This window comes from Vanacampus margaritifer, chromosome 2 (assembly GCF_051991255.1).
Source record: "Vanacampus margaritifer isolate UIUO_Vmar chromosome 2, RoL_Vmar_1.0, whole genome shotgun sequence".
Taxonomy (NCBI): Eukaryota; Metazoa; Chordata; class Actinopteri; order Syngnathiformes; family Syngnathidae; genus Vanacampus; species Vanacampus margaritifer.
The window spans coordinates 50,331,081-50,350,265 of NC_135433.1; the positions used below are offsets into that span (position 1 = coordinate 50,331,081).

General features: G+C 40.5%; 2 protein-coding genes across 10 annotated transcripts in view; one reads left to right on the plus strand and one right to left on the minus strand.

Annotated features, from left to right (window-relative positions):
• Positions 1-9,793, plus strand: part of LOC144042988 (RNA binding protein fox-1 homolog 2-like) — a 55,063-nt gene extending 45,270 nt beyond the window's left edge. For all 5 annotated transcript variants that reach the window (XM_077556139.1, XM_077556140.1, XM_077556138.1 and 2 more), the window contains 3 exons: positions 4,902-5,005; positions 5,299-5,374; positions 7,225-9,793. In XM_077556139.1, the coding sequence (XP_077412265.1) occupies positions 4,902-5,005; positions 5,299-5,374; positions 7,225-7,269 (225 nt within the window). In that variant the 3' untranslated portion in view covers positions 7,270-9,793. The remainder of the gene's footprint in view (positions 1-4,901; positions 5,006-5,298; positions 5,375-7,224) is intronic.
• A 1,814-nt stretch (positions 9,794-11,607) lies between these two features.
• LOC144042923 (G-protein coupled receptor family C group 5 member D) overlaps positions 11,608-19,185 on the minus strand; it is a 7,610-nt gene continuing 32 nt past the window's right edge. The window contains exons 1-5 of one of the 5 annotated variants that reach the window (XM_077556029.1): positions 18,842-19,185; positions 16,765-16,846; positions 15,472-16,653; positions 14,298-14,353; positions 11,608-14,146 (exon numbers count right to left, since the gene is read on the minus strand). The exon at positions 18,842-19,185 is cut by the window's right edge and continues 32 nt beyond it. In XM_077556029.1, coding sequence (XP_077412155.1) covers positions 14,057-14,146; positions 14,298-14,353; positions 15,472-16,591 — 1,266 coding nt within the window. In that variant the 5' untranslated portion in view covers positions 16,592-16,653; positions 16,765-16,846; positions 18,842-19,185 and the 3' untranslated portion in view covers positions 11,608-14,056. Of the gene's footprint in view, positions 14,147-14,297; positions 14,354-15,471; positions 16,654-16,764; positions 16,847-16,903; positions 17,260-18,841 lie in introns of those variants that run through there. The other 4 variants (XM_077556027.1, XM_077556026.1, XM_077556028.1 and 1 more) reach the window with 4 other exon arrangements.

Below are 19,185 nucleotides of genomic sequence, written 5' to 3' on the forward strand. Positions count from 1 at the left end.
CAAGTTAAAATGGAGAACATGGTCTCTTCCTGATTGTTATTCAAGCAGATGTGCTGCATGCAGACCAGCTTTGTTTCTGCTAACAACTTCTTGCACTCACTCACCCCACAGGGCCTTGCTTTCTCCCGAATAACCCAATCTTCTCCGCCCCGCATCCGCACACCTGGGGTTCTTTTCCTGCTTTGCTCTGATCAGGTCGCACAGGCGTTTGTTGTGCGTTTCAGCTAGGTCGGAATTGTCATTTTGGTCACACATGCAGTAGTCAGTCAGTGTGAGATGATTTTCATTGTCAGCATAGGCTTTTGTTAAGTGGTATTGTCAGTGTGTTTTGTGAGCGTGTGATCCTTTTTCCAAGTCTACCCCTCTGTTTTCTTTACCCTGTCCACTGAATCCACATGAAAATGATACATTTATGAAAACATTGAAAGATATATCTGTGTTGTTCATATTGCCCAGACAAGCCATTCATTATTTTCTCACATGCCTTTTTGACCAGTCAGTCAGTTTTTTATGTAACCTACCATTTGTCCACTCCCTTAGTGGAACTATATTAAGTCCTTTTACACTATTTTCCCTCTCACCCTACTGGAAATGTGTTTGTCATAATATTAACACAGTGAACCCCGTTTATTGTGGCGACTACGTTCCAAAACCACTCACAAAAGGTGAATATCGCCGATATAGAGAGCGCATAAAAATAAGCTTGACATTTGTTATACCCTCCCACAAGCTTTAAACCAGGGGTGTCAAACTCCTATTAGCTCAAGGGCCACATGGAGGAAAATATATTACCAAGTGGGTCGGACCGATAAAATGATGTTATATCATTTAAAAACAATTGTACATAGTTTTTCGCTATTTGCTGGTCAGCCCGCCCCTTAATAATACGTATAGAAATGAAATGCGGATGAGTTCCGGGCGTGTTATATCTGTTTTGTCAGAAATATATAGTTCCCAGAATGCATAATGACGTTATAGGACGTTAATCCATGTCATATGTGTTTGTGTTACAAGTAGCTGAATGTGTGTCGTATTCAGCATGTTTACGTTTGACTTAGATTGCAACGTCTATGTTTTTATTTTGTACTTTTTTCAACAAACCGTAACATTAGGTTGTGTGTAAAATAATGGCATCCAAGTCAATTCTGTGTACAAGTTGCATTGCTCATCTGAGGATTGCTTGTGAAATTACAAATTTGTATTTTTTCATTTTAGCTTTCTGATTAATTGGTCCAACATTACTCATTTTTTTACTTTATAAGGTCATCTCGCGGGCTGGATTAAACCCCTTTGCGAGCCTGATCCGACCCACGGGCCGTACGTTTGACACCCCTGCTTCAAGCGCATTTAAATTTATAAAGACACACTAAAAAATATGTTGTTTTTTTTTAAGTATTCCTTAATGCCTGTTCTCAAATAAGATGTAAAGCGTGCTCACTTCAAGCTCTTTCACATTCCCAGTTCAAGTAAAACTGACACCTAAGTGAGAATTAAACATTCTATGTTTGCTGTAAACACCAAAAGTTGAGCCACACCATATAATTTCTTTACTGAAGTTCCTCTAGCTTAATGCTCACACAAAATGTGAAACTCTATAGATGGGCTAATAGGAATGAGCATATATGTTACACCTTCAAACTACTGCTACAACCAGCATACAACATTTCTCACAGGCATGTTTTCTCTCCGCTCTGCTCTGTGGGGGGAAAAGCAGAATGTGCTGCTGTATTACGCCTTAGGGGGTCCTCCTCTTCATTCTCCTAATTATACTGCCGATCCAGTAGACGTGGTTCCTGACCTGTTGCGTCAGAGCATGGCACTACACTCAAGTCACGCTCTGAATTCGGACTTGCACGTACACTGTATAAACCCATAACAAACTAATCAGCAGTTTTAACAGGTGTGAACTGCACAATAGCAGGGGTTCATTGTAACGTATTATGGGCATCTGTGAGAATTGGCAAAAACATTGTTGTTGTAAACATTTTAGAAGGTACTGTAAGTGCAACACACATACAGGCCTGTACTGAAATGTTGGGCCTCCACTAGCTTTGTTGGAATGATTTTTGTACAAACCCCAATTCCAATTAAGTTGGCATGTTGTGTAAAACGTAAAGAAAAACGGAATACGATTTGCAAATCCTTTTCAACCTTTATTCAACTGTATATACGGCAAAGAAAATATATTTAATACTCAAGCAGCTAAATGTGTTTGTTTGTTTGTTTGTTTTTTTTGGGGGGGGGGGGTGGATTCTATCATTTGGAATTTGATACCTGCAACACCCAAAAAAAAAAAAAGAAGCTAATACTGGGACATGTTTACCACTGTGTTACATTACTTTTCCTTAGGGCTGGGCAATAAATGGAATTAATTCAATACATCATCATTTTAGAGGTGGAACACCAGGCATGTCCCACTGGGGACGACTCAGGACACGCTGGAGAGACTATGTCTCTCGGCTAGTGACCTGGGAACGCCTTGGGATCCCGTCGGAGGAGCTGGTTGAAGTGGCTGGGGAGAGGGAAGTCTGGGCTTCCCTGCTAAAGCTGCTGCCCCGCGACCCGACCCCGGATAAGCGGTAGATGATGGATGGACGGACATCGTCATTTTAAAAATCGAATCGTTGAAAATTGGCTAAATCGTGAAAATCGAATTTTGTCTTCTGGATTATTTAAAGCTGATGTTCTGTTACATTCAAATGTTTTTGTGAGTTGTAATTTTGCACATGTGGCTGAATGCTGGATGGGCGATTTACAAGACATGCTTACAATAGCTACCAACTACTTATTGTGGCATTTAACTATGAATGTTAAATTTATGTTAAAGCTAATTTATAACTAGTGTACATTATTGTTGTCTGAACATTTTTGCACAGGAATTATTTTTAAATGAATGAAAACCTTCAATTAAATGTTTGTTGGGTTTATTAGATTAAAATCGATTAAAAACATAATCGGCGTAAATGACTGCAAAAATCGAGATTTTATTTTTGGGCCATATCGTCCAGCCCTACTTTTTTCCTTTCAAAAACCAAAGCTGGTCACTTCCATTCATCATCAATTCCCTTTGATGATAATACCTACCTTTTGCCTTTATGACGTGAAGCCTTGCAAAAATACAGTAGGGAGTGTCTGTACTCACACCAATTGATGGATGTAAACCTGCTTCAGTGTATTTTTATGAGGCTTTGCATCATTGTGCACTTGCCGAAAAGTGGGCATCATCATTGTTGAAAAGTGACGATTAACGGACATGCTCAGCTCTGGTAAAAAACACTCATTTGAGAACTGAGGACACGAATTGTTGAAGCTTTGCACGTGGAATTTTTTGTCATTCTTGCGTGCTCAACAGTCCTGGGTCTCTGTTGTGGCACATATTTTTGTTGGGAGAGTGGTGTGGACTGCTAGCACGCTAATCTAGTACTCGCAATCTTTTAGTACGAAGCCACACTGTTGTAACGTGTAGAACTTGGCTTGGCTTTATCTTGCTGAAATAAGCAGGGACCCTGTAAAAGACGGTAGCACGTTGCTCCAAAACGTTTCACCATTAATTTAATCACAAATTCTGGCAACATTAAACTTTACCTTGATAACATTCCGCATTGTCCTATTCCTCTTTAACAACGTCCATAATTTCCAGAAACAATTTGAAATGTGGACTCGTCAGACCACAGCCCACTTAACATTAGTCTATCTCGCATGAGCTTGGGCCTAGAGATGCCAGCCGGCGACATTTCTGGTTGTTTGTGGCTTTTGCTTTGCATGGTCAATTTTTAGCCTACATTTGTAGTTGCGATGAACTCTGTTAACCGACAATGATTTTCTGAAGTGTTCCTGAGCTTATGTGGCAATAACCTTTCCACAAGTACAGACGCTCCCCACCTTACGAACGAGTTACATTCCGGACGATAGTTCGTAAGGTGAATTTGTTCGTAAGTTGCTTCAGTGCTATATTTAGTATTATAATTTATGTTTAAAGCCTATATAAGTATATTGAAGGTTTATATAAGTATGTTTAAGGCTTGTACAAGTAACCTGCATTGGTTTGTACTGAAAAAAACTTTTAATAAAATGGAGAGAATACGTACAGTACTGTACTGTACTACGTATGTTAGGGAGAGAGAGCGAGACACACACAGTATGTACATGTACGTAATAAGATAAATAAAATGAAGTTTAACTTACTTTTGGAAGATGTACTCGATGCTTAAGGAGATGATGGAGGAGGAGGATTTTATATCATGAGAGATTCTTCGTCGTCGCTGGAATCGGCTTCAAAAGTTATTTCCTGCTTCATGGGGACCGGCGTTTCTTCCTCCTCCTCCTCGCCACGTTGCTCAGCCTCCAATGAGCTCTCACAGCGCCAATCGTCGGTATTAGCGGCGGAAAGAAGCACTACGCGCAATACAAAATCTAACTTACAGCATTTCTTTCCGAACATTTTTCGACATACTGTACACGCAGAAATGTTCGTATGTACCGTTGTTCGTAACTCGAATGTTCGTAAGTAGGGGAGCGTCTGTATGCCAGTTTTGATGGAAGGTCTCAGGTCTTCAATGTTGGTTTTCGGCTTTGGCGCTAACATGCCATAATTTCTCCAGATTGTCGGAATCTTTTAATACTATGGACCGGAGATGATTTGCAAATCATTGTATTCTGTTTTATTTCTATTTTAATTCATTGGAATTAAGATTTGTATTTTGTGCTCTTTTAATCATCTAAATTGAAAATAATGGAGACTTTTTGCATTCTTCAAAACAACAAATCTCATGGTGGCTTTTGACATTTCCACAGAACTGGACGCATAACAGAATATACTGTCTTATATAATTTACACCCCATAGCCCACTAGTCCCTCTTTTGGGAGTCCCTTTCAGTTTGTGATGTACGTGTGTCTCCAGGGAGGCTATCCAGCTGCCGCCGCCGCTGCCGCTGCTGCTTATCGCTACACTCAGCCCGCGGCTGTAACCGGAGCAACCGCAGCAGCTGCCGCATACAGTGACAGGTGAGGACAAACACACAGCTCACTGTACTGCAGAGGCGCTTCGGATGGGGGATGTTGATTCCATTTATACTAATTTGGAAATGTGCAAGGAGATCAGGCTGCCATACTTACAGGAATGAAAAAAGCAACACAACATGCATTTGACTTCTATTGCAACTCAATATTGTGTCAGTGCGATATTTGGCCAATTGCCCGACTCCAAACTCATTATTTGAGTTTGCTCATAAAGTGTGTGTACAACAGTCAAACGTGTTCTACAAAAATATTTTTCTGTCTTGTGTTTGTGCTTCTAGTTACGGCCGGGTTTACACGACAGATCCGTACCACGCTTTAACTCCTGCTGCTGCTGCCTACGGAGTGGGAGCCATGGTGAGAGAACCCATGCTTACATGACCACCCTACCGCTACACCCTACATCCATTTCTGTATTTATTAGAGAAACGTATAGAAAGTTGTTGTTGTTTTTGTGTACACTGTACACTGGGGTGTTATGGGCAATTACATATAAACCAATTCTGACAAAACATATGAGTGCAATTTTCAGTTCACCGAGGTATTCACTCGGGCAAGGCAGGAGCAAGGCAAACTTTATTTATGTAGCACATTTCATACAAGGCAACTCGTTGTGCTTCACACAAGCAAAGACACAACACCTACAAGCATCAACAAACACTTAACAACATTCAGAAGCAAAGCAGAAAAACAAACAAATAGCTCGCAAAAACAACCAATATTGACAACATTGAAACACATTAGCAGAAAACTTTAAAAACATTTAAAAAGTAAAATAAGGAAATAACAGTAAGTTTCTAAAATACATCAAAGAAAATAAATATTTTAAGATGTTTCAAAGACTTTAATCAAAGGTGTGTGGGAGGAAAATCTACGTTTTTAATCTGGATTTAAAAGCATTTACACTCGGGGCTCATTCAATTTGTGTGCGGCAGAACAGCTAAATGCAACTTCACCATGTTTACTTTGAAATCTGGGCTCCACAAATTCACCTAAGTCTGCAGATCACAGAGCCCTGCTGGGTTTGTATGCAATCAGCATTTCTTGAATATATTCAGGACCCAAAGCATTCAGTGATTTATAGACCAGTAGCAGAAGCTATTCTACAGCTGACTGGGAGCCAGTGTAAAGCATTAAGGACAGGAGTGATATGTTCTGATCGCTTTGTTTTGGTCCGAACCCGAGCATCAGCTGTTGAATCTCTTCTCTTGATCTGATTGGAGCATGCAGCCCTTCAGTCTGGAGATTTTGTACTTGGTCTTAGGTTTCTGAGGACACTGACTCTAGATGTTTTCTTTTCCTTTCTTTTCAATAGCCTATTGCCAGAAACAATTGTTTTCTTTTAGCTAAAGGAAATTTTGGGTCATTTGCTCGAGACAGTGACATAATGGATATTTTAATTGAGCTGCTGTCATTTGGGGACATTGATAAATACAGCTGTGTATATCTGCATAACCATGATGACGCATTTGACCCAAAGGTAACACTTACAGACCGAACAAATGTGGCCCAAGCACTGACCCTTGAGGCACCCCCACATATCATGGCCATTCAATCAGATTCAAAACTTCCAATGGTCACTAAATAACTAGAAGAAATTAAATTGTTTTGGGGTTACTTGGAAAAATTCTGAATATTACGTGGGAGCAACTGACTGATGGGAAGCAAGTATTGTAGCTGCACAAATAAATACCAACCGTAAACAACATTTTTGAAAAATTCAGATTAATACAGTGTATGAGGTCAAACATTCCGAGACAAATGTGTTAAGATTTGAAATAAAAATTCAGTACATATATAAGTAACCTAATTGTTCTAACATTACTTTTATGGTGACTGGTATTCACCATAATGTTTGTTTTTGACTTGTAGCTCAAGTGTAAAACGTTAACAACTGTAAAACGTGACAAAACGTGATGTTTTGGTTCCGCAGTTTTGAATGTGAGGTCGATTGCTTGAAACGAAACCTTTTGTTAATCTCATAATTCATCATGACTTGTTGTTATACATTGGACCTTGACTTTGAGACACATTTTACTCACACAATTATCTGAGTTGTACAAGCTAATGGGTCAACAGTATAATGATGAACTTCAAAAGAAGTGCAGTTATCTCGAAAATGAGTGTGAGTCCACAGCAACTGTAATTTATAATAATAGCCCCAATAATAGCCCCAATGTGACCGTTGTCTCTCTTGTGTGTTTCAGGCCAGTTTATACAGGGCGGGGTACAGTCGGTTCGCTCCATACTAAAGCCACAAATTACACCCAAGGAATTTCTTGTCTCTCCAGAAGCCTTTTTTAAGCTCTTTGTTTGGCAGACGCACCCTTCCATCTTTTGCTGGTGGACTAGAGTGACAAGTCCCTCAACCCCCCCAGCCCCCAATCCCTGTTTTTTTTCTATTGGCAAGAGAGATGGTTGCCACATCATCAATTCTCCTTTCTGTCTGTCTGACAAGGATGTCATGAAAAAGCTCTTAGCACAATTTATGACCGCTAACTTTTTACAAACACTATTGGATCCGTTGGAAAGCGACTGCTCCTGCTTGATCCTCCACACCACACTACACCATTTTCTCCAAATCCTCCATAAACCCACTCAAGTCTCTGTGCACCCACTCCCACAGTGTCCTTCAGTGATTGAACAGCATTGCTGGTAAAACAGACACAAAACACTACATTGAAGAAACGCGACGTCCTTCTGCCTTGGCACTGTGGCGCGTTCGACAAGCGCAACCAACACGGGAGCATCGGACTGACAGGAATCACGACGCCAAAACCGTGAGCAACATGGCTTTCAAATGCTCCATTTTTGGTGGGATCCCCAAAATGTCTCCATTCACCCACAATATGTAAAAAAAAAAAAAAAAAAAAAGTACAAATGTTTTCTTCTGCGTTACCTCAATATTTTGTTTATCTCATATGATTTTTGCTGCCATCTATTTAACATGCCTTTGTTTCTGGTTCCACATCATTTCAAGAAGAAAATGAGCCAGTTGAAATCATTTCATTGATGAAGCAACACTAAGAGGAGGAAGGCTGCTCTTCCGCAGCCCCCCCCAACCCGCTCCCCTATAATGACTCCCTTTATTTCCTCATTGTCAGACTTTGTAGCTCCAGCAGGGATTTGAACCAGCAGATGGGGGAAGAGAAACACACCCCGAAGACCTGGAGAAAGCAAACATCTGCATTTTGGCCAATAACGTGAGTCGTCATGCTGCTGGTCGCATGAAGGAAGCAATTCCCCTTTTTGGCCATTTCTGGACACAACAAATAATTTTGGCAGGATATTTTTTTTGATTTTCTCCCATCATCCTATCTGATTTTTGTAGGAGGCCTGGCCAAGTTTGTTCCATGTAATCCAACCTCCATACAGTATACTCGCACTATCTTATTGTTATTATTTGCCTTTTTTGGTTCCAAAGATTTTGTTGTTGTTGAAGAAAGCACATTTTAGACTTGATATATTTCTCTTTTTTGTGGTTGTTTGCCTGTACTTGACTATTATATATTTTTTTAATTTCTGGGTTGAAGATGTATTTTTTTCAAGGTTGAAACAGTCCAGTGTTGTCCGCAAGACACATTTCAGAAGTTTGCAGCACTTTTGGGAACCTGCAATTAATACAATTCATATTTGAATATTTGTTCATGTGCTGATAATTGACTTTTTTCCCCCTCCCCTACATTCAAACTGTTTTGCTGCAAATGGAAAACTGGCAGAAGTTGGAGTCATGAGGGACATTTGGGAGATGATAGGATGTTTGGAATTGCCAATGCAAGAGGCAAAGGGATAGAACTGTGTTTCCACTTGGGAACATTGTGTGGATGGTAAACGGAGTAATATTGAGCTGAAGATGAATCCTATAGTTGGCAGGACACATTTTTGTTTTTGTTTGTTTTCCGAAGTTGCTCAAGCAGCAGAACCCTGTGAGGACATTTTGTATGATTGTGATATACTGTGTGCTGTAGTGAGTTTTTGATGCATTTTTTTTTCTCACAAGTATTACCACAAGTGTTGCTATGCATGCTTTGCTGCGAGAGGGCAGATGTCAGACAACGTTTTCCTTTGTGCATGAATTTCAAATCTTAGTGCTGGAGGATGATAAGGTGGAGGTGCGCAAGCGAGCTGTTTATTTTATAGCATTGAAGGAAGGACGTGGGAACCACTTTGGGATGTTCGCTGATAGAAAGTGAGGAAGGAAAGTAAGGGAAAAGAAAAGTATCCGAGCCCAAAGCTGATTTCAGTCCGCTTTAATAATCGGGCTGATCTCGGCCAAATGCCTCTGAGGTCGTCACGGCAATCATATCAGATATGTTGAAAGTTTAATTTGGGATGTCCACCGCCCCCGCAGTGCTGAGGCAGGTTCACCGTGGGGCACTTCAAAATGTTGCCTGTCAGTGAAAAAAGATGTTGAGTGCACAAAGTGTTGTGTGCGTTTTCTTTGGAGGGGATCTTATTTGAACAGTTGAGGGGGGAAGAAAAACTTTACAGTTTGAACGACAGAAGCCAATTTTCCACACAGCCGGTCCTCAACTCTGACCCCTGAATCCTTGCACTGCGCTGGCATCCAAGTGGATGCTGGAACATTGTGAGCAAGGATGAAGGAAATGCGTGTGAATTGCATGTGGCCTCTTTTCTGTATCACATGCGACTTTTCAAGTGACTTTTCATTTCACTACGTATTTTCTCACAATGTTTTATTTTGCCATCCTTGTATCTGCCTTCTGTTTATTCTCCATTATTATTGAATGTACATAATAAACTGTTTGGTTTTTATGCTCTTTGTGGATTTGATTGATTGCTTCCTGCTTTTTAGTACCCCTGGTAAGAACGTGTTTCATTTCATCTGGAAGTGATGACCACATGTTTGTCTTTACCTCGCTTGAGTGGCGTGAGGAGGGAGGCTATTTGGCATAATCGCCTACAGAAGAGAAAAGGCTGTTTTCATTCACTGCCTTGTGAGATAAGAGGAATGCCGCAGTCTTCTGATTACACACGTGAAAGGCGTTTTTTGTTTTTTTTGCAGCACGTTAGCTCATGTGACTCGGATGATAGGCAACCATTGTGCACCAATAATGCTGCTGCTTGGCTTTTGCTCTGCACCAAATCTACTGCGCCAATCAGATCTTTCTCCATATCATCCTTTCTAATTTCTGTTTAGGGAGGGCGGGGGGCCAATCTGGAAATCATCTTTAATTGTAAATGTGCTGCTAATGGCTGTAAATGGGTCGGATGTGGCGGCAAGTCTTGTATGCCTGCTAATTGCACTGATGCACAAGGGGACAATTGCCAATTTGATGGGAATTCTTGCTGACTGATTGGAAGACTGAATGCGTCTGATAGGAGGGCATTTGTGAAGTGATGAATTGACCTTTGCACATTGCAATGTCACCGAAGGAGGGAGAAATGAAGCAAAGCTCGTCATTCATCTTCCATCCATTTATTTTCGAATGCTTATCCTGTTCAGGGTCACTGGTGAAATGAAGCTGAATCATGTTATATCCTGGACTGGTCACATGGCATGATGGCATATACAGACAACCATTCACATTCACACCTATAGGAAATGTCTTTAGTTAACCGAATGCATGTGTTTGGAATGCTGGAAGAACACTGCGAGGCACTGACCTACTTTCCACAACACACACACACATTCTAATTAAAAAGAAATTGTATTAGTTTTAGTGCTGTCAAAGTTAAAGCGTTAACTGATTAATTAATCTAAAAAAACATAGCATTAATCATGAATTAACGCAGATTAATTAATTTTGACCATATATTACCCTTTAGCGTGACAGCGGATGGCTACGTTTAAGGTAGCACAGGTTGTGTTTGAGCAATACACATAATTAATTACATGCTTTAAAGTAAAGCATTTAATAAATGTTTGCATATCACATTTAGAATATTTGTTTGTGTCAAAATATTGGGGTCATTTTTTTTCCCACTTAAAATTATGCAAGTAATTGATTAGAAAAAGAGGAGGATGAGCGTGTGCAGTGGATCAAAAGATGTTGAAGACGTCCTGTAACATTAAATGTCAAAAGAATTAACACATAACCGGTGTGCTTCAAATTTGGCCGGGAGGAAATGTTGATTGAAAAAGCCTTTTTTATTAAGTGATTGATCGTGATTAATCAAAATTATAATATGTGATTAATCTGATTTTTAAAAAAATTAGTTGTTTGACAGCTCTAATTAGTTTACCCCAAAAGTCTGTGTTCCCTAATTTGTCCAATCAGGTTTCAGGCGCAATCTGTCGCCATGTCAACAATTTCAAATTCGCTTTGAATTTCCGTCCTCTAATAATGATTTAGTCAAAGCCAGTCAAGTTTGACAAGCAGTGCACCTCTGTAGCGAACTGCATTAGCATTTCTGGTGAATATGATCTATATATTTATATCTATGTTGTGTTTTTGTCATGTGATTAGATAATGCTGATTCAGAATTGTTGAGTCTGGTTGATGTACATGGCAGTTAGTTGTAATTGTGATGTGATAGTGGTGGTGGTCTCCACTGAAGGGCCAGCCAGTGTTATGGCACAAGAAATCATCCGCGGTGCTGTTAGAAATTATCCATTTCACACAGGCTAATTTGTACAAACATTTTCTTTTATTACAAATATCTATGACAACGAAGCATAATGACAGGCATCGATAAGAATAAGATATAATCTCCCATATCTACCTGTTCGATTTCGTACAACAGAATAAGGAACAACTTCCTGACCTGCATGTATATCAGTTTTCAGTTCAATTAGGCAAGCCCACATTTCATACCAAGTCAGACAAGATCATCATTAAGCATTTCTATCTGGTGGTGCCGTGAGATTTTTTCAGATGTAATCTGGGTAGCACAGTACATATGTTTTTGTCACAGCTTTCTGCGGATCTGTCATCAACAGTTGTTGGTGTGCAAACACTGCCCCCTGGTGGTTTTTCTGCTGCGTTACTATTTTGTTGCATGCGAGGCATGCTCTTGTCTGCTTGAGAAAGTAGTTGGTTGTTTGAACACCAAGCTCTGCTTTGGAAGATTTTTTTTATTTTTGTATTTTTATAAACACCATTCAGGCTTAATATATCAAGAAATCTTTATTGACAACAGTAAAATGTCTTTAAAGATACAATTGTGCTGCACTCACAGTGGCCAATCTAATCTTGTCCTTGCCTGCCCTTCCAACTATTAGTCATTGCTCATGTCATGTCATGACAGTTCCCCACCTGCTCTATCACCTCAAGGTTGCTCTATACTGTATATCATCTCCATTAGAGAATACAGTGTGCACCATGCATTTGTGATGTGACTTTACAGGTTTTCATATACAAACCCAATTCCCCAAAAGTTGGGACACTATACAAATTGTGAATAAAAATGGAATTCAAGTATGTGAAAGTGCCAAATTGTAATATTTTATTCAGAATAGAACATATTTTAAGGGAAAACTATGTTGATTTTAAATTCCATGGTGTCAACAAATCTCCAAAAAGTTGGGACAAGGCCATTTTCACCACTGTGAGGCATCCCCCAGTCTGCAAACGTCTGGGGATCGAGGAGACAAGTTTCGAAATAGGAATGCTGTCCCATTCTTGTCTAACACGCATCTCTCGAACTGTTCAACTGTCTTGGGCTTTCTTTGTTGCACCTTCCTCTTTATGATGCGCCAAATATGGTCTAGAAGTGAAAGAAGTGGCCTGCAGGCTGGCCCTTTCAATACCCGGATCCTTTTCCTACGCAGCCATGATGTTGTAATTGACGCTGCATGTGGTCTGGCATTAACGTGTTGAGAAATCTCTGAAAGTGATGATGTTTGGATGGGAGCAAATGTTGTTCTCCAATCTGAATATACCTTTCTGCATTGACGATGCCTTTCCAGATGGGGAAACTGCCCATGCCACACGCACTCATGCAGGCTTATAAACTGAGTGCTGATAACAACTTGGGTTGTCCTTGTGTTCACCCACAATATTTTCTGGAAGTATTGCTGAGCCCTTTCTGTGATTTCCCTTCCAGTGCGCATTCGTGTTTGCGGTGCAGTGCCGTTTAAGGGCCCGAAGATCATGGGCATCCAGTAGGATTTTTCGGCCTTGACCCTTACACACAGCGATTGTTCCAGATTCTCTGAATCTTTGGATGATGTTATGCACTGTAGATGATGATTACTTCAACCTTTTTGCTATTTTTCCCTGGAAAACACCTTTCTGATATTCTTCTGATATCTTTCTGCGCAACATTGGAGGAATAGATGATTCTCTACCCATCTTGGCTTCTGAGAGACCCTGCCACTCTGAGAAGCTCTTTTTTTATACTCCAATCAAGTTGCCAATGGACCTCATTAGCGGTAACTGGTCTTCCAGCTGTGTGTGTAAGTGCAATTGACTTTTCCAGCCTCTTATTGCTACCAGTCCCAACTCTTTTTGAGATTTGTTGGCACCATGAAATTTACAATCAACATATTTTTTTCCCTTAAAATTAAAATTTTTCTCAGTTTAAACTTTTGACCTGTCATCTATGTTCTATTCTGAACAAAATATTGAAATGTGGTACTTCCACACAATTGCATTCAATTTTTATTCACAATTTGTATAGTGTCCCAACTTTTTGGGAATTGGGTTTGCATCTTGAATATGACAAGGACCATTTCCAGATGACAGGATTATGTACAGTATGATACATTTTCTTATTAGGGTTTTTCTTTTCTCAGAGGGAGAACTGTGCTCTACGCACTGCTGTATTTGTGTTGCATGCATTACACACAGAACCAATGCGCACTGTACAAATAGATTGTACACGGCTGCAGGCAAGAAAGGGGTGGGGTTGTACTCTACATGAATTTAGATTTTTGGTGCAAGCACCTTTCCAAGATTTATGTAATTGTTTGAAATAATGTTACCAATCTGTATATTCTTGTGTCATTTGTATTTCAGTTTTTAAAAAAAATCACACCCTATATACAATTAAGCAATACATGGACTGTTTTTGTGTGCCAAGTAAAAGAGCATTTGTTTCTTGTGCGTGTCTGTACAAGAGAGAGAGATGATGTTACAATTGTCCGTAATATTCGTCATATGGTTCTCTGTAGTTGGTGGTCTGAGGGCGAGGAATGGTATAATCTTTATTGGGGTCAATTTCCTGCAACACACACACACGAAACATCAGTGCAATTACGGCAACACTCTTGATAAACGGTGCTGTCATGAAGCATACAGTGCGACTTAGCAAGGGAAAGGTCACAGTGTGCAATTAAATCGGAGATGTTTAATCCTGACAGTTCATTACTTACGGTCATAGAGAATCCGGATTCGTAGGGCGATTGCAGGGATGGATCAGCTCGCCTGCCTTAAGGTGCCAAACGTGACAAATTAGCACATAGTGGAATACGTTTTTCACTCGTATAACTGACAATATAGAAATGTTGTATTGTACGAGAACAGATTTTAACTCCAGCAATTATAATAGCAATATATATCGGACTTTATTTGGATGTAGGCCAGAGGTCAGCAACCTTTACTGTAAAAAGCCATTTTAGGCCTAATAAAATAAAATAAAAATCTGTCTGGAGCTGCAAAAGCTTTTTAATATTATGATGAAGGAAACAGTGTGTTAGTGTTAGTCTACTGTACTGAGGGCCCAAGAGTTAATTAGAGCTGCATCAGCGCAAAAATAAAAATGTAGCATCCAATACTTTGACATTCATTTTCTTCTACCGTTTGTCGTCCGTTTTTGGATTTTTAGTTATTTACACATTTATAGAATTTGTGGTCTTTCCGTCAAATTTCTTACATTTTGGTATCAATTTTTGGAAATTTTGTGGATATTTTATGGTATTGTGGGGGATTTCTTCTTTTGTTTTTGGACATTTTGTAGTTACTTTTTGAACGTTTTCTTTCCTGCCTTTTTTAAAATAAATTTTCTGACTTTTGGGCAATTTTGTGTACATGATGGATTATTATTATTTATTTATTTATTTTATTTTTTAATAGGGTAATTTTCGGGATTTCTTTTGTTTTTGGACATTTTATAATTACTTTTTAAACGTTTTCTTTTTTGTGTACATTTTATGGTAATTTTCTGCTTTTCTTCTTTTTTATGGTCACTTTTTCGACATGCTTAGGGATTTTTTTTAAAAACTTTTTCATCTACCTTTCGTCTCCCTTTCTCTAGCAACTTACAAATTTGGACTCTTTTTTAAAAAAAATTTAATCTAAATCAATAATTCATTTCAATAATATTTTATCTAAACACACTCATAGTAATATATATATATATATATAATATTCTTAATATTCTAGTTTTCTGGAGCTCCAGAGCCGTAGGTTGCAGACCCCTGATGTAAGCCAATACAATCCGATACTTTTTTTTTGTGGCTGATAGCGTGCCAATATCATTATTGACTATTACCTAGTACAGTGTCAATGTGGTTAAGACGCTAATTGGATTCGGTGAAGGCTTCTCACCTCTTCTGTTTTCTGGGTCGTTCTCAAAACTTCCATTCTCCGCTCCCGCCTTGGGACTGTTCAATCCTGGGATGTCAGCACTGGGGCTGGTCCAGCCGGCAAAACTCAGCGGGACCTCCTTAGATTTGGCCTCCCCCCTGCAAAGGAAGGCAACTTGCGACAAGCCGTGTCCCGCCAACAACACCCAGCCATTGGCGACCAACGCCACGGCGAGCACAGGGTCGTCCCACTGTGGCCGACGCCCCAACTTGGAATTCCCTCTGCTGAGCATTGTGATCCACGCCACCCAGATGCCGGCGGAGAGCAAGAGCGTGAGGAAGAGGAGCACGGCCTGTTGACGGCTCTGCTGGTGGGTGGCGCCGGCGTAGCTGTAGCTGTACGTGAAGCAGGAGCGACACAGGAAGTGCATGGACAGGATCAAGCTGAAGGTCAGGAGGCACAGGACGTAGATCTGCAGCATGATGAACTCCTCTTGGCTGTACTCGCAAGGCTTCTTATCCCGCACCAAGACCAGGATCAGCCACTCGGTGGAGATGATCACCTGCACGGTGAAAAGCCCCAACGCCATGGCGGGCTCGCCCCAGCCCCGAGCGGCCGCGAATCCCAGCAAAGCCAGGCAGCGAGCCAGCAAGCAGGAGAAGGCCAAGGCGAAGAAGACGCCGAATAGGAAGATCCTGGTGGGGCACGTCTGAGGGCTGAGCTGGATGATGAAGGAGAAGGTGATGGCAAAAATGCCGCCCGTGGCCAGCAAGAACATGGACATGCAGGCCACCGTGCCGCCGATGTTGCTGCGCTGATTCCGTAAGGAGACGCAGATCCACAGGGACCAGAGAAGGAGGCCGAGCAGGAGCAGCATACTGAAGAGGAAGCCGGAGGAGGCCAAGGTCTCCAGGATGATGCCCCACATGGCTCTGCGGTCACACAGGTACCTGTAGAGAGGATCCAGTCCGGCACGGCAGCCTGGGACAAGCTTGTGGGAGGAGGAGTTTGACGAGGAAGTGCTTGACGTCCCATTGCTGTTGTTGCTTGTTGACTGAGATAAACATGTGAAGGGGACGTGGAGGAGGACGAGGAGTGGGAACGCCAGCTTGTGATCTTCAGGTATAAAGGCTGGACTCATTGTGGAAATGCACACCAGGAATTTGGTCCCTTCTTATGCGTCCTTGATTGTTTGATTCCCTCCTGCAACAAATACATTTGTGTTACAGTGGACGTCAACCTTAAACATTTCTTGACAATAATATGTTATATGTGACCGCACTAGTCTAAACATGACGTTCTGATTAATATTACATTTGTGGAATAGGAGTGATGAAGCAAAATCCAGCCGTTTCTATCCATCTCACGGGGCGGCCATTTTGCCACTTGCTGTTGACTGAAGATGACATCGCAGTAAGTCAGGGCGCTCAGGCAACGACCAATCACAGCTCACCTGTTTTTATGACGCTGCGCTTTATTAACTGGAGCGGCGGCATTTTTGAAACCCTCGCGTACAAGTAACGCAAACGTTGCCTCTCACCTCAAAGCAATAAATTGAGCAACTAACTAACAGCTTGTAACTCAAACAACTGATAGGATGGGCCGCTCGTAAGTCAAGGTACCTCTGAATAGTGCCGAGGGAGTAGGAACAAGCTGCTTCCTCTCTTCTTGGAGGACTTTCTACAAGCTCTTGGAGTGTGTCTGCGGGAATTTTTGTCCGGGAGTCATCGATGCAGACCTGGCTCACAATCTCCTCCCACTTACAAAAGCTTTTCTCTCACATCAAAGTCATTAAAGCATGATGTCATCCACCTTCCTTTGTGGACTTGCATGTATTGTTTATGTTATGCTTATTGTAGTGTTTTTAATTACATTTGTATATTCAAACAGCGATCCACAACGTTGGGTTTCACATAAAGGACGACAAAGACAAAATGTTCCTCCTTTGGCTTGTGTTACGCGGACTTCAAGCAGCAGACGAGTCGACGTGAGAGGAAAAGCAACAGGCGGAGGGAAGACATAAACATGTCAGAACAAGGACGAGAGCTTTGAGCGGAGGCCACAAAACGAGATTTTGCTCGTTTGGTGTGCGAAGATGGAAAATGAACTGCTCAGCTAACGACTCAGTCCAGTTCCAAATTGAGGATTCAGACAGCAGGGTGAGTCAACCAGATTTGTTTTGCAGTTTGAAGTGGCTGTGAAAGATATTCCCTCCTGATAGGAGAATAGTATCACTTCCTCCTTCCTCACAAGATGACCTTTGTTTCATTGGCATATTTAAATATGGTCTTTATTTGCATCATCAGTGGATTGATAAAACCTAGGTTGTCCAGGCTACTATTTTCTTTTTTTTTTTACATTAACTTATTCACTGCCATTGACGCCTATAGACGTCAAAAATTCATTTTGACCACTAATTTTTCCACTTTTGCTAATGGTCAAAGTATGAAAACCTAGAAGAAGAAAAAATTATTGCACATTCAGAACAAATATAGAATTTGTTAATAATCGTGAGTTGACTAGTAAAGTCAAGCAATTAATTACAATTACAAATTTTAATCAACTGACGCCCCTAATTTTTAATAATCTTTTTTTAAATCGGGAGTTACCTAGTAAAGTCATGCGATTAATTACAACTAAAAAAATTCAACCACCTGACCCTAATTTTTTAATAATCTTTTCTTCTTAAAAAAAGATTTAAAAAAAAAGAAGAAAAGATTATTAAAAAATTAGGAGTGTCAGTTGATGACATTTTTTTATTGTAATTAATGCGATTAAAATTTGTCGTAATTAATCGCATGACTTCTCTATTTAACCCACGATTTTATATCTGTTCTAAGTATCCCCCCAAAAATTCTAGGTTTTTATACTCTTGTTAACAAAAGTAGAAAAAAAATGTTAAACTAATAGAAATAGTTCAAATGAATTTTTGACGTCTATAGCTGTCAATGGCAGTGAATAAGTTAACAGTGGTCGGATGGGTTGATTTGCAGTGGATAAAAAAACAAACAGCCGAGACCCACTGATTTGGAGGCATCACTTAGCCTAACATGCATGCTTTTGGGATATGGGAGGAAGTTGCAGTCCCCAGACATGCAAGCACAGAAACATACAAACTCTAAAAAAATAATAATTAAAAACTGGGGCTGCTTGACGATGCTGACAACAATGAACCACAATGAAAACAATCATTTTAACTTAGTAGTGAAAACATGATTACATTCATCCTGTTTAGAGATGGGACGTCTTCATAAATGCACTTAGTTACCGATAATAAATAAAATAAATTACCTCTACGATTTTTTTTATTTTTATACAGATCTTTTACTTGGATCTCATTTAGTAACCAAACTAGCATTACACACAATCAATAACAAGAAGTGACACTTACCAATTATTCCTTTCTTTGCCACCAACTCAATGTTGTTGCACACAATTGGCCTAGTGTGTAGCCATGTGGACGTCCCTTTATTTGGCGCATGTGCCCACAGCACTGCCCGCTCCAAGATAATCGCCAAAACACGAGGTGCGGGCGCAGTGGAGCTACTGGGAGTGGACTGTTCACACCTGGAGTCCACAGGTTGGCCAATACGAAGAGAAACCTGCATCCCTTCTCATACTCTCCTTTTTCCCTCCTCCTGCTTCCCTCTGTCTGTAGGTAGGGTTGGCACACACCTGAAATAAACACGCATTCTTACACAAAGAGAGAGTTCACTCCTCCCTGGTTTTCCTGAT